Source organism: Raphanus sativus, chromosome 3 (genome assembly GCF_000801105.2).
Source record: "Raphanus sativus cultivar WK10039 chromosome 3, ASM80110v3, whole genome shotgun sequence".
Classification (NCBI taxonomy): Eukaryota; Viridiplantae; Streptophyta; class Magnoliopsida; order Brassicales; family Brassicaceae; genus Raphanus; species Raphanus sativus.
In genome coordinates, this window is record NC_079513.1 from 20,554,123 (window position 1) to 20,567,910 (window position 13,788).

The following is a 13,788-nucleotide window of genomic DNA, read 5'->3' on the forward strand; positions in this document are numbered from 1 at the left end:
TATTTTCACGGTAGCATAATGCTAACTAAGGCTTATTTTCTGCTTTTTGCATAATTTCTATCAAATTAGTTTTGGAGGTCTGGCATAATAGTGCTTGATTATGTAAAGCTAGTATTTCTAGTTCGCTTTGATTTCTCTAATCAGCTTAACTTCGTCTTTGAGGTTGGAAATGAGTAGGGGTGACAATTTTTGTGGTTCATAATCAGAAGCATCTACTCTTTAATGGAAGCCACTTTCTCTTTGAAAGCCACTTGCTGACACAATGTACATAGACAATAATCATTGTGAACGCAGCTCTCCATCGTTTGGTGCTCCCTTTACCTTACACGGCAGTTTTATTGTTCTGCTAGCCGTCTTTGGTCAAATCCTAATCGAATGTTCAGTATGTTATACATGGACCTGGGCCAGCTATATTGTCTACGGGTCTTAATCCAAATTTCAAAGCCATGCGTGTTCATTGTATATAGGATCTCATACTCTTTTGAGTCTTCAGTTACTGCATCTTATTGAAATTTTAGTTTCATATCCAGGCAATTAAGGTCTCAGTTCCCACTTTCGGCTATAGTTCTGGAGTCTCGCAATTCTTGCCGCCGATCGTTCTTGAGTACCGATCTCAAACCCCTTCGATTGCTTCTTCAACGTCGGTTTTAATAATAATAATGTAGGTTGCAATTACATCCGGTTCAGTTACTGGTCAACCGGTTCGTGTTTGTATTCTACTTAATTGGGTTTTGTGAGAAACAAAAGGGCTTTTCAGTGTGGGACTGCATTTTTTTTTGACTATGCAAATAAATCAAGTGTTGGTTAAGCAAGCAATCTGATGTATTGCTGACTTGCTGTTGTCCTTTTTCTACTGTCCGGTGTCAGCTTTTATCGCTAACCCGTTAACGTCAAATCACCTTTTGTCTAATTTCAAACACCCAGTGTTAGTAGATGTGTAGCGGGCTTAATAATTTACAAAATATCAATTAAAAAATTATTAGAATAAATTATTTTTATGTTTTCAAAATATTTAATAATTAATTAATAATGAATTATATATATTCAATTTTTTAATTTTGATAAAATCATTTTTATTACGTAAAACAAACTGAAAATTTTATATATACATGGATTTATATTTATTTTAAAAATATCATGATGTTAAATATTTTTGGATAACTTAATATAAAATCAATTTAGATAAAGATGGTTATCAAATTAATGAAATTCATTTTATATTAGGGATAGGAATATATTAACAAATCTAATCTAATTTTTTATTAAAGGAAATAAAGATTTTAAAATCTCTAATTTTCTAATTTTTAACGTGATAACGAAAAATTCACTTCATAAATAAAAAATATAAATATTTGAATTTTTGTTTAATTTTTAAAAAGTTATCATAATAAATGCTTTTGATTACTATAAAAATTATCTTAAAAATAGATGATTCATTCTATCTTATGTGAATATATATATATAGGAGCCGGTTTAATATTACTAAACCAAATATAATATAAACATATATATGATATTTTAATATTACTAAAATAAATAATATAAATTTAACTATGATATTATAATTAACATTTTTAGTTATTTTCAATATAATGATAAGTTATCAGGTAAATCATTAAAATTATTTATTAAAATTAATAATCAAACGGAAAATAAGACTAAACCTAAACTGATGGGGAACATGATAAATTAGTAAATTACATGTTAAAATATTATTCTACATATTCTATAACAAATATTAATATAAATTTTGAGAAGTTATATTCTTAAAATTATGTTCTAACTCGTACTCATACTTATATAACTATTGGTTTATGTACTAAGAAAATAAAACTCATGATTTACTTTCAATACATGAAATTAACCTAACATGACACATACGACTGGAACTTAGTTTATTGGTATTATTTGTTTAAGAACTAAAAATCTTAAAAAGTTTGATTTATACTAATTGTTGTGTCCAATTCAATATGTATATGTTTTCTTCTTTGAGAGAAACTAAAGTATAATATTGAAAATGACATACACATAGTATTTATTTTGTACATATGATTTAAGTTTCCATTAAATAATATCTCTTACATCACATGACAAATAAAAATTGGTTATAGCTTGTTGAAGTCAGATTAATTATATTTCTAGTTAAATTTGAAATAGTTAAATTATTTAAATTAATAAATTAATAACTCAGATAAAAACAAATAAAAACATGACAAAAAGACAAAATTATTTAAAATTATGAAAAATATGACAAAGCAGGCTCACTTATTTAAATTAATGAAATAATGACTCAACAAAAAAAATATGACAAATAATCAAAATGAATTGATCATGTATAACATGACAAATTAGCAAATTTATTTTTCAACAATAGTATAGATTTTGACTTTTTTTTAGAAGTATTCTAATCGGAGTATAACAAAATTTGGTTGAAGTTAGAAAATGTATACCAACATTGCACAAATAAGTATGATCAACATTGAATTTTTAATCCGCTCGTACCACTTGTTCTTCAAGTTTTTCACTAACCATACTTGTTTCAATTGATCCGTCTGATATTTTAATTATGCACCGCTCGCTTTGAGGTGGTTTTAACCTTTGTATATCTGTTTTCTTTTTCCCTTGATCAAATCATTATAAAGATTTAGTAATCAATATGGATGGTGATATTGTAAAGTATGGTGTGAGATACAGCATACAGGCATAGCCACTTATTTTCTTATCATTTATGAATAGTGTTTTCACTTGCTCTGTGCGGGGGAAAGAGGGGGAAGGGGAGCCAGGTTGTTAAGTTTAAACTGCATTTTCATAAGTTTACATTTGATTTAGTCTCTATCTTTTTCTGAACTATATGGGAGATCTCTCGTTCAGCTCTTGTTATTGATGGTGCTTCTTTCTTTTTCCTATTACCGAATCCAATTGTAACATCTTCACAGTGTATATAGAAATGATTAGAAAACTAGTTTAGATATTTACTTACCATTTTCTTTTCAAAAAATAAAATACACTTACCATTTTGGTAATATATCTCCAAGAAACTCTAGAGCTAAAACGTGCTTAAGCTATAATGGTGGAAAGATGAGTGACTCATTGGAAACTGATTTGTAATATCATATGAGTGAGACCAAAACACATAGTAAAGTCATGTAGTAATTGCATGATCAGTGAACAAGACTTTCGAGTATCCGAAAAATTACCTCACCTCTCTTCGCTTGGAGTAAGACCCATGGTCGAGTGAACGGGTCTGGGAATTCCATTAACTGTGAACAGTTGAAGCGTTACAAGTGATACCAAAACCGAGCCAAGATAAGTATAGGATACTATATGGGCTCACACTAACATGAATTATGGTCTTTAGGTTCAAAGAGAACATTGTTTTATGTGAGATGAGATAAATTATACCATTCTAATTTGTGGTATATATGAAATGGTTAAAAAATAATAATTTGACTATTTATATCATCAAAATACAATTATTTTTTCGATCATATATCCTGATAAAACTTTAGAATTAAATGTAATTGAGATAAAACAAGGGAATGAATCAAAAAAGAAAATCTTGATATCGTGTAATGAGATCAAAACACTAAAAAAATCATGTGATGTGATGACCTCAAAGTCAGTAAACAAGACCTTCCAACATCCAAAATATTACCGTACTCCCATCATACATGATGAAACCACAAACCAAGTGAACATGCCAAAGATCATTGGCCGTAGGCGGCCGGAACAATCTGCTCCCAAAGGGATTTCAGAATGTACAAATCCTATCTCTCCGATCAGTTTATCCAGCTTATTTCAATCATTATATCCAAACGAACCAGTTTTTCATCTTTAACTACTTTTTTTTTATCAAATTGCTTGTTCTTTATATTTTAATAGTTTTCTCCACATTGAAATGCTTTTTGTTCGATGATTCTTTAGCCGTACATAAAGAAACAGTCTTCTAGTGGGTACTCTGCATCCAGCGAGCTCAATAGCGAATTTGGAGAAGATGGGATTTGAATCATTTGATATTATACTACTAATAGAAGAAAATATAATAAGTTGTTTAGAGCTGGTTTCAACTTTGCTGACACATTGAGATCATTGTGAAATGGGGCACATCTCTGGATTCACCAAATATCTCAATTTGTCAACAAAGTTAAAACAGACCCTTGTACTACTCTTCTTCCACACTTATTCACTAGTCCATCAAATAAAAATCTCAAATCTCATTACCATAAAACAAATCCTATAACAATTCATCCAAGAGAACATTATTGCAGGGGTTTAACACCAGTTGCCATGAGAATTGAAAAAAAGAAGAAGAAGGTTTTCATAATAATAAATAAAAGAGAAGAAGTAACATGATGATCATGATGGGATACAAAAATCACTACTGCTGAAAGCGTTTCATGATGAGCATAGTCATGTCCATGTAGCGTAGGGCGCAGTTACTGAGGCAAGAAGACTCGCTTGAGCTGAATTTGCTTCCTGGTTTGTCCACACATTTGTCCCAGCACGAGCTTGTTATCTTCGCCACCACTTCGTTCGCCATCGCCCTTTCTTTTTCTTGCTGTTACCAAGATACAACAACAACACACTCTTTCAACACATCTCCTTAGGCTTTCACAAAAGATTATTCTTGTAAGATCACACTACATCTCATGAATCTATTTCAGACAGCTACTACTTACAGTTTTATAGTCCAAACTCCTAGAATATGATGAACTATTTAGATTTTATTGAACAAGAGAATAAAAGGAGACTTACGCTGAGGAATTGAATCAACTGGGGATTGTTTGCGAGGTCACGATCCATTTCTGTAGATAGCTGACTCTGCTCGACGACGAAGAAGGAGAAGAAGCAGAGGAGTCGATTTTCTTAGGTTACTGAAACCCTAAGAATCCAATGGCCAGATTAAAACAAGGCACCGCTTGCTTGCTTATTGGGTCAAAGGCCCGTGAACGGCCCAGTTCGTAGTTATCGATGCTTGGTTAAGTGGCAAATTATATATGCCCCACCACCATCTAAAGGATAGTATTGCCTCCAAAATGTAAACTGTAGAAACGTTACTTTTGTAAAATTTATTTACTTACTTTCTATATCAAAACAAGATGTTGTGGAAGGAAAACCAAGAAATTGACATTATAAGTAGAGCTTCTTTTTTCTGCTTTTGTTAAATCAGAAGGTTTGAGGCATAAATTCATAATCCCCGCAAACTCGAAATCACAATATATATGTAACATTAGTTTTGTCCGAATCAGGGATCTCAAATACCGTGGTGAGGATATAACCAAGTATAGCTATAGTTATATGATATAACAAAAATCATCCTTCTTGTTCTATTATTTTCACAGTATCACAGTTCGAGAGATACTTGATAAAATAAAAATAGTTTTCTCGATTTCAACTAGCAATCCCTTGTTAGTTTTGTTTGACTTCAAATTAGCTTCTTGTTTTCATATTCTTTTGGAAGTTTTTTTTTTTTTTTGAACTTAGCTTTCATATTAAAAATGCAGAAAAGAAATAAAATATAACAAGCCCACATAGCCATGGTTTTACCCCTAAGCCCGAAGACCCAATGAAAAGAAACACACAATTAGGATCAAAAGGCTTTCAGCCCAAAAAAAACAAAAGAAGAAACCAAAAGACGATGATTTCTATGGAGAACGGTTGTTGCAGAGATGGTGATGATCAGGAATCAAGTTAGCCACTATTGCATCAATTTAGAGGAGAAGGAAGAGTTCGTGGACCTTAGTGATGAGATTCTATCTCTAATCTGCCGATCTATTAGCCTGGCGATGGTGTCCGAAGAACGGAAGATATGTCTATGAAGGCGTGCGTTGCGTTCCATCCAAGTCCAGTAGATGCACCCCTGCCAGCACAACCGAAGAAGGGTACCTTTCACTGATCGAGGTCCGACTGACCGAATCTGATGGAGCACACGATCCCAAGCTCTCTCCGGTGTGATCCCGCAGCGTGGAGCCAAAGTACCCCACAGATTCCAGGAGAAGTTGCATAAGAAGAACAAATGGTCTCGATTTTCGTCGGAGTGGTTGCACAAGAGACAAAGGGGATTAGTTTGATCTCCCCAGCGCATGGTCTTGTCTTTAGTAGGGCAACGGTTTAGTACAAACAACCAGGAGAGAAGGTTGTGTCTCGGGATCCCACTCCTATTCCAGACCGTATGGTACCAAGGTACTAACGCTCCTTCCTCACGCAACTTGCCATATATCGTTCCCGTGCTGTAGCGATCACTTGTTTTCCCATCAATCTCCCACACATAATAGTCATCATTGTTGTTAAGCTCGACGGTAGTTAGATGGACATGAAGATTAAGTAGTTGTTCTGATCTTGCAGGCGGGAGAAGCCAGTTGTTTCCACTGCTCAGAGACGCCAGAGTTGCTAGTTCAGAGATTCCAAAGCTTGAATTCCCTCCACAGCTTAGGTAAGAGGTTAAGGGACCAAAAGGGGACCAATTGTCACTCCAGAATCGGCATGATGCCCCATTCTGCACTCTCAACTTTATCCAGCTATATATGGAGGTGCTAAGCTTCAACAGCTTGTTAACCTGCCAAGAGAAGCGCCGGTGAGGGAATGTGATCCAAAGGTTGTTCAATGAGCCGTCAAGCACTTCCTCCACGAACCAAGCAACCCACACTGAACCAGCTTGGAAGAATAGTAGCCAGATCAGCTTGAGGCAGCAAGCTTTGTTCCAGATGGCCAGGTTTTTAATTCCCAATCCTCCTTCTCGCTTCGATTTAGTTACAATTTCCCAAGAGACTCGTGCTGAGTGATTTTTCTCTATATCCCCCTGCCATAGAAAAACTCCACACATCGAGTTTATGCGCTTCACACAGGCCTGAGGCAAAATAAAAGTTGAACACCAGAAGGTAGTGATGCCAGATATTACAGTTTTAATTAGTAGCAGCCTGCCTGCAAATGACAAAGATTTTGCACTCCAAGATGAAATTCTTGATTTTATTTGTTGGAGCAGGACCTCACAGTTCAGGAGAGAGAGCTTCTTGGTACACAAGGGAATTCCAAGATAGCGCACAGGTAGAGAGCCCATCGGCATTCCAGTAGAGAACTGAATCAAGTCTGTTTCCTCCTTGGTGAGACCTGAGGCGAAAAATGAAGACTTATGCACACTCACAGCCATGCCTGAGCGAAGTTCAAACTCCCTGAGTACCTGTAGGACAGCTTGAACAGAATCCAGAGAACCATCCATGAAAATCAGCAAATCGTCAGCAAAGCATAAATGGGTAAGCTTGGATCCTTGACACTTTTGGTGATAATTAAATCACATCTCCTGAGCAGCCTTATTTAGCATAAGAGAGAGGGCATTCATAGCAATTACAAACAGATAGGGAGATAAAGGATCTCCATGTCTCAACCCACGTGTGCCTTTGAAGTAACCATTGACGAACCCATTGTAACTGACAGTGTAGTTGGGTGTGCAGATGCAAGCTCGTAACCAGGAGAGGAACTGCTCAGGGACGCTCAGGCTACGCAGGCAAGAGAAGAGGAAGGTCCACGAAAGGGTATCAAACGCCTTAGCTATGTCTACCTTAATGGTAACACGTTTAGTTCCTGTGTTTTTATGATAACCCTGGACCAGTTCACCCGCCAAAGAAGTATTCTCCACTAACAGTCTTCCCTTGACAAACGCTGTCTGATTAGGTACTATGAGTGATGGGAGCATCGGCTTCAGTCTCTTGACTAGCAACCTGGAAATCACCTTGTACAGAGTGTTCAAGCATGATATCGGTCTATACTCAGTGATCAGCGAGGCTCCCGGATGTTTAGGAACCAGAGACAAGATCGTAGCGATAGTAGAGGCAGGGAGGAACGAAGTGTAGAAGAAATGGCGGATAGACTGAACAACTTCAGGCCCGAGAGTGCTCCAGGAAGCTTTATAAAAGCCAGAGGTGAGACCGTCAGGCCCCGGGGCTTTATTCTGATTTAGTTTGAACAGGACTGAGGTTATTTCTTCTGCTGTAGGAATGAGGATCATCTGGCCGCGCTGGCTTTCAGAGCAGAGGAAATCTGTAAGAGTCTGAAACCAGAACGCAGAAGACAATAACCTAACAGGAGGCGCAGGCTGAGGACCAAGGATACTCTGAAAGTGGGAGACCGCATAGACACTCATCTGGATAGAGTCAGTGATGATGATGCCTGATGGAAGAAGGAATGACCAGATGAAGTTGAAGTTCAGCCTTGTCAGGACGGTTCTATAGAAGAAGGTAGTATTCTGGTCCCCCTCCTTTAGCCAGTTCACTCTAGATCTCTGTTTAAAGTAGCCTTCTTCTATCTCCCTTAGGAAATTCCATTTCTGAAGAGCCTCTTTCTCCAATGTGAAAAGTTGAGCAGTAGGAGTTTGAAGTACCTGAGCCTGCACATCTACAAGTAAACGGTTAGCCTCACAAACTCTCACTTGTATTTGTGAAAAAATTTCTCTATTTAAGTGTTTCAAATCTCCCTTTATTTGTTTTTGTTTCCAGTAAAGCTCTGCAAGAGTTCCAACAGCGCCTCCGGCCCGTGTCCACGCATCAAACACCACAGTGAGAAAGTCAGGGTGTTTAGTTAGGTAATTATAGAACTTGAAAGGGCGGGAACCAGAGGAAGGGATATTAGTGGCTAGGTCTAGGATGCAAGGGCTGTGATCAGAGGTTAGGGATGATAGGAAAGAGGCGGAGCAGCGAGGGAAGAGGGTAAAGATAGGGGAGTTGACTAGTAGGCGGTCCAGTTTTTTAGCAATCGGTTCATCTGGCTGGCGATTTGTCCAAGAGAACTGGGGTCCATTAAAGCGCAGGTCATACACACCCAGTTGGGTCAAGCAATCCCTTAGCTCAATCATGTCCTGAGAGAGAGAGAGTTTACAGAAGATACAGAGTGCTCACTAGGTTGGATGATTTGGTTAAAATCACCTCCCAAGATCCAGGGTGTAGTGTCCAGAGAAAAAGTTTGAGCCATGTGGAGAAGCTCAACCCAAAGGTCAGTACGCTCATCCCTCTCATTAGAGGCATAGATCGCTGTATAGATGAAAGGAAAAGACCCAGGAAGATGGACTTCACAGGTGATCGCCTGACGAGAGTGTTGGATGACCCGAACACCAACTGTATCTCTCCAAATGACTATGATTCTACCATCATCATCGTCTGCATGGTTAGAGGTATATTTCCATCCTCTACAAAGTTTGTTCATCAAGTAACTCATGTTATGATCCTTAATATGTGTTTCCAACATTGATCCAAAAAGAGGTTGTTGAATGGCAAGCCAATCACAAAAGGCTTATGTTTGACCGGGTCATTTAGACCACGGACGTTCCAAAAAAATAATTTACAATACATAGGGGCTTAGTCTAAGGTCTCTTCATGGTGAAGAGAACCATCGGGGGCCAAAATAGAAAAAGGATTAGATAAAGGGAGGCCAGGGGAGGGTAAAGCAGGAGGGGGAGGGAGTTCTGGGCCAGAAGGGGTAGATGAGGATGAGAAAAAGGAGAGTTGAGCAGTGAAGGAGGGGAAGGATTTAGCAGTTGGGTCAGGGCGGGGTCTTTTAAGAGATGGCGCAAAAAAAAAGTCTGGAGGACTAAGAGGGTCAGTGGGGGAGGGTAAAAAGGAATAAGGAGAGATAAGAGGGGGGACAACGGAAATGGCTAAGGGGACGGGAGGATTAGGAGTGGGGGAAGGAGAGAAGAGGGGAGGGGGTGGAGGGAGATTAGGAGGTTCAGGCTGGGGAACAAGGGTAGTGGAAGAAGAGTCAGCGACTGAAGGATCAGAAACTGAAGTAGCTTTAGGATCCATATGCTGCTTTTCTTTGTTTATTGAGGAACCAACTGTTTTTTCTTTTGCTGGTGTACTGGTAGAAGGTTTATCAGCCTTCTTGGGAGGCAAGTCTGACTTTGATGTTTTCTTTGCAGGTAAGTCAGTCTTTGGTGGTGGTGGGAGCAGTAGACAGTTGCGGGAGACATGGCCTAACTCCTTACAATGAGAACAAGTAGGAGGAACCCAAGGGTAAGCCACTTGCACTTCTACAACCTCACCATTTTCTCTTATAAATTCAACAACACTTGGCAAGGGCTTTGTTAAATCAACAGCAACCTTCACATGCGAGAGAGTGAGGCTTACTAAGTTGATAGTGAAATCATCAGTTTCCCTCGGATCACCAACCAATCCAGCCACGAGACTGAGCCCTTGCGTGTGACGGAGATTGAGTGGGACTCCCGTCAAGTGTGCCCAGATTTGAATTGATTCCAGAGAGGGGGGACTTGAAGCTGCTGACGAAGACCATTGCACAGCTTGGAACATGGACTCTCCAACATACCAGACAGACTTCTCTAAGATTTTTTGCCTCAGATATTCCGAAGGAATGCGAACCAGCATGGAGCGAGATAAGGGATTAGTGTGTATTTCAACCCTTCTCCCTTTCCCCCACATGTGATTAAGCACACCTTGAATTTGATTAAAAGGTGGAGGTCTTCCATTGAAATAGCAAATAATGAAGTCTTTGTGTATTTCAGCTCCCTTCTGGAAAACACTATCAGGAATGAGGACTCGGGAGACGCCTTTATCTGAAGAAGAGACAGGAGCCAGGCGCTGCAAGGTTTTATTCTCCCTCTGTTTTATTTTCTCAAGCAGAGGAGAGGATTGGGGAGGAGGGGAGCTAGTTTCAGGGCAGGGGTTTGAGTTGATAGGGGAGGCAGTTGGTTTCTGTTGGCTCGAAGCTAAGGGAGGAGGCAACGGCGCCAAAGGAGGGCAGGAAGAAGAGGGGTTCGAACAAGGAGGGGTTAGGGAGGGAGGAGACTGAGCATTAAGGTTCGGAGCGAGGGGTAGGGATGGGGCTGGCTGAGCAAGGAGAGGAGGGAGGATAGATGGTTTGGGACTGGCTCCAGCAGCCATATTTGTTTGAATAGGAGAGGAGAATTTAGGTGGGAGAACCTTGAAGTTTCCATGGTTTGAGTGAACAGTATTTCCAGATCTGAAATTTGCAGATCCAGAAGCTACAGAGGATTTAGGCGCTGAGCCACCAGAGGTGATAGCAACAGCAGTTCTAGAGGCAGGAGACTTTCCTACAGGCCTTTGAAACTTGGCAGTTTGTAGAGAAGTTCGGATGGGTTTAGGAAGGGGAGTACCTAGAGGAGGGAAACGGGAGAGAGAAAGGGGGTCATTTGGATCTGGAGGGTCAGGAGGAAGGGGAGGAGGGAGACTCTCACTGGTGGTGAGACGCGGAGGAGACGGGGCGGAGGAGCCGTGAGGAGGCAACCAGGGGTTAGCCATTCACTGTTACAGAGCGTTTCTATGAAGAAAAGAGTTTTTTTTTTATTCTTTTGGAAGTTGGTGGTTCAAATTATTGTATGTGCATCGATAACTCTTGCCGGATGGTTAACCGATGATAAAAACGCTTCTTTATTTTATATAAGAACTTCATAAATCATAAGTAAATACAAAGAATTAATTCAGAAGATTCTCTAAAATACAAGATCAAGATAAGTTGAAATTGTCTGCAAATTCAGGAGAGGCTAACTGCAATTCAAAAATGACAACGAGAATGAGTAGATCACTTAGACAAGAAGTTAAGAACCAACTCATGCATATGCCCTAAATAAATCACTATCTACCAAATATAGCAAATAAATTGCAACTAACCAATCAACCCATCACACAATCTCAGCCCTTTAATAATCTTCTCTGATTCCTAAATATGATCTCCCATTCATCACAATCCCAATAAAACTGGCTCTCTTCTCTCCTCTTCTTTGCCTTCATCCAAGAGTCTTCTCCCGCCACCCAACCACCGCTGTATGATCTTTTTGGTGGCGGCTATTACCCCATCTATTTGTTAGTTTTATTGATATGGGTTGCGGTGGCTCAAGGCTAGGAGGTGCAGCGTCGGCGAGAGCGGGTGAGGGCGGCGTTGTGCCACTTCCGGAGGGAATACGTCCGCTTCTCCGGCGGAGGTTAGAGGAGATGAAGAAACGGAGCCATGCAAGCGTCTTGAAAGGGAGCCAGACGCAGTCGAAGAAGGAGCTTCTAAGGCACGGCTCCTCTGAGGACGGGGAAGAGGCGGAGGAGAGCGACGACAGCTTGAAGTTGTCGGCTAAGGTGGCTCCTGCGCCTGATCATCACGTGGAAGAGAAGAAAGAAGTTATTTATGAGAAGGTTTCTTCGATAAAGGATGTAAAAGAGGGGGAAGAGGTTGTGAAGAAACAAGATGAGAAAATTGATGGTCTCATCTCTGTTAAGAAAGAAAGAAATGATGGTGGTCATGACGAGGACATCATTGTTAAGAATCAAGGAGATGATGATCATGATGAAGGGAGGATGAGCAATTTTGATGAGAGGATGATATGTCCTGGATCTCCAAGTTTTAGGGTTTATTGCATTAATGTTACTTCTTCTGATGATGACGATGATGATGATGATGCTGATGATAAAGGTAAGTTATACATTCGTTTACTTTTTTTTTAACAGAATACATTCGTTTACTATATTTACATAATTACATAATTCCATATATACAAGTATACGTACCAAATAAAAATGTAAAGAAGAAAAACAATATATATATATATATATGTGGAGGAATGATGATGATGCATGCACGTCACACATGTGCATATGATTGCTAGATATGTTTTTATTTCTATAGAGAATGCTAGTTTTTTTTGTCAAAACAATATAGACATTACGTAGCATTTGTGTAATGTTTAGTTTGCTTGATGATTTTAGATCCATAGTATGATTCAGATTAAATTGAGTTTATTAAAACTATCCATTATTTTGGCAGAAAAAAATGGTGAAGACAGGGGAAAGTCTATGGAAACCGAAAGTGTCATCATAGAGTCAAAAGAGGTACAGATATCTCTTTACAACAATTTAAGTAACTTACCCATCTATTTAAAGTGAACCACATTCATCTTATCTTCATAATTCATTTGATATACGAGGCGCTCTAGTAGTGATATATTTTTATTCTAATGACTAGACTACTACACAGCAAAATGAAAGCATCGTCAAAAAGAAGAAAAAAGAAAGAAAAGGAAAGAGATTTGGAATGGCATTGCCAAGGAAGTATTTAGCAAATGTAACTGCACCGTGCTATGCTGGTGTTGGCAGAGGATGCATGGGCAACAACACTCATTCTCGTGTGGTGCAAGAAAAATCGAGCCAGTGATCAAACATACAAAATATGCTTGCCATCTTTGTCGAAGGACGAACGGTGTGTGGTGTGTAACGTACGAAGCGATGAATAATCAGAAAGCACCCAACCATGGAAACTACTATAATAAGCTTTTAATTAGACATTTGTTTTGTTTTGAGTTACTCTTGTTTCAGAATTTGTATACAACCTCTTGTTCATCTATGCTTTCTCTGAGGATAAATTAGCGTGTGACGAACTTTGCTGTTTTTTATTTCGCGTGAAAAGATGTAAGTAGTTGAACTTGTGCAATAAACAAAAATTGGTGACTATTTGTAACTGTATATTATGCTTTTGAGTTAGAAAATGAAAACTATTGTTCAACAACACAAAATCCTTTACAAGCAAAAGAAACATAAATTTGAAACTGTGCAAGAAAATGTTGTCTACTTTTTAATATCTATTTCTAATTTATTAATAAAATTATTTAGAATTTATGGACAATGTTTTCGTTGTCCATCACGAAATATAAAATTAACGACAAAATAACAATGTAACTTTCCTTAATCATTTGTTCAATCGCTAAATATAAAATCACACACAAACTTCGAATCAAAGTTTTCACTTCCATATATTCCATCCCTGTCCAACTCTATCTACTGC

At 38.5% G+C, this 13,788-nt stretch overlaps 3 protein-coding genes across 4 annotated transcripts; 1 reads left to right on the forward strand and 2 right to left on the reverse strand.

Annotated features, from left to right (window-relative positions):
• Positions 1–4,199: 4,199 nt before the first annotated feature.
• Positions 4,200–4,912, reverse strand: LOC108845881 (mitochondrial import inner membrane translocase subunit TIM8). The gene is made up of 2 exons (XM_018619078.2): positions 4,756–4,912; positions 4,200–4,558 (listed from the first exon to the last, which is right to left on the reverse strand). Exons 1-2 carry the CDS (start codon positions 4,801–4,803, stop codon positions 4,379–4,381), a joined length of 228 nt encoding a protein of 75 aa, XP_018474580.1. The 5' UTR covers positions 4,804–4,912; the 3' UTR covers positions 4,200–4,378.
• Positions 4,913–9,344: 4,432 nt separating this feature from the next.
• LOC108845444 (uncharacterized) lies at positions 9,345–11,264 on the reverse strand. Its single transcript, XM_018618653.2, has one exon. The coding sequence runs from the start codon at positions 11,262–11,264 to the stop codon at positions 9,345–9,347; it is 1,920 nt and encodes a 639-aa protein (XP_018474155.1).
• A 446-nt stretch (positions 11,265–11,710) lies between these two features.
• Positions 11,711–13,443, forward strand: LOC108846883 (nuclear polyadenylated RNA-binding protein 3-like). Of its 2 annotated transcripts, none has more exons than XM_057005747.1 (3): positions 11,711–12,423; positions 12,775–12,839; positions 12,973–13,443. In XM_057005747.1, the coding sequence occupies exons 1-3, from the start codon at positions 11,841–11,843 to the stop codon at positions 13,159–13,161; spliced, it is 837 nt and encodes a 278-aa protein (XP_056861727.1). In that variant the 5' UTR covers positions 11,711–11,840; the 3' UTR covers positions 13,162–13,443. The 2 variants fall into 2 exon arrangements, with proteins under 2 accessions (XP_056861727.1, XP_056861728.1); XM_057005748.1 differs by having other exon boundaries at positions 12,985–13,443.
• The last annotated feature ends 345 nt before the right edge of the window (positions 13,444–13,788 follow it).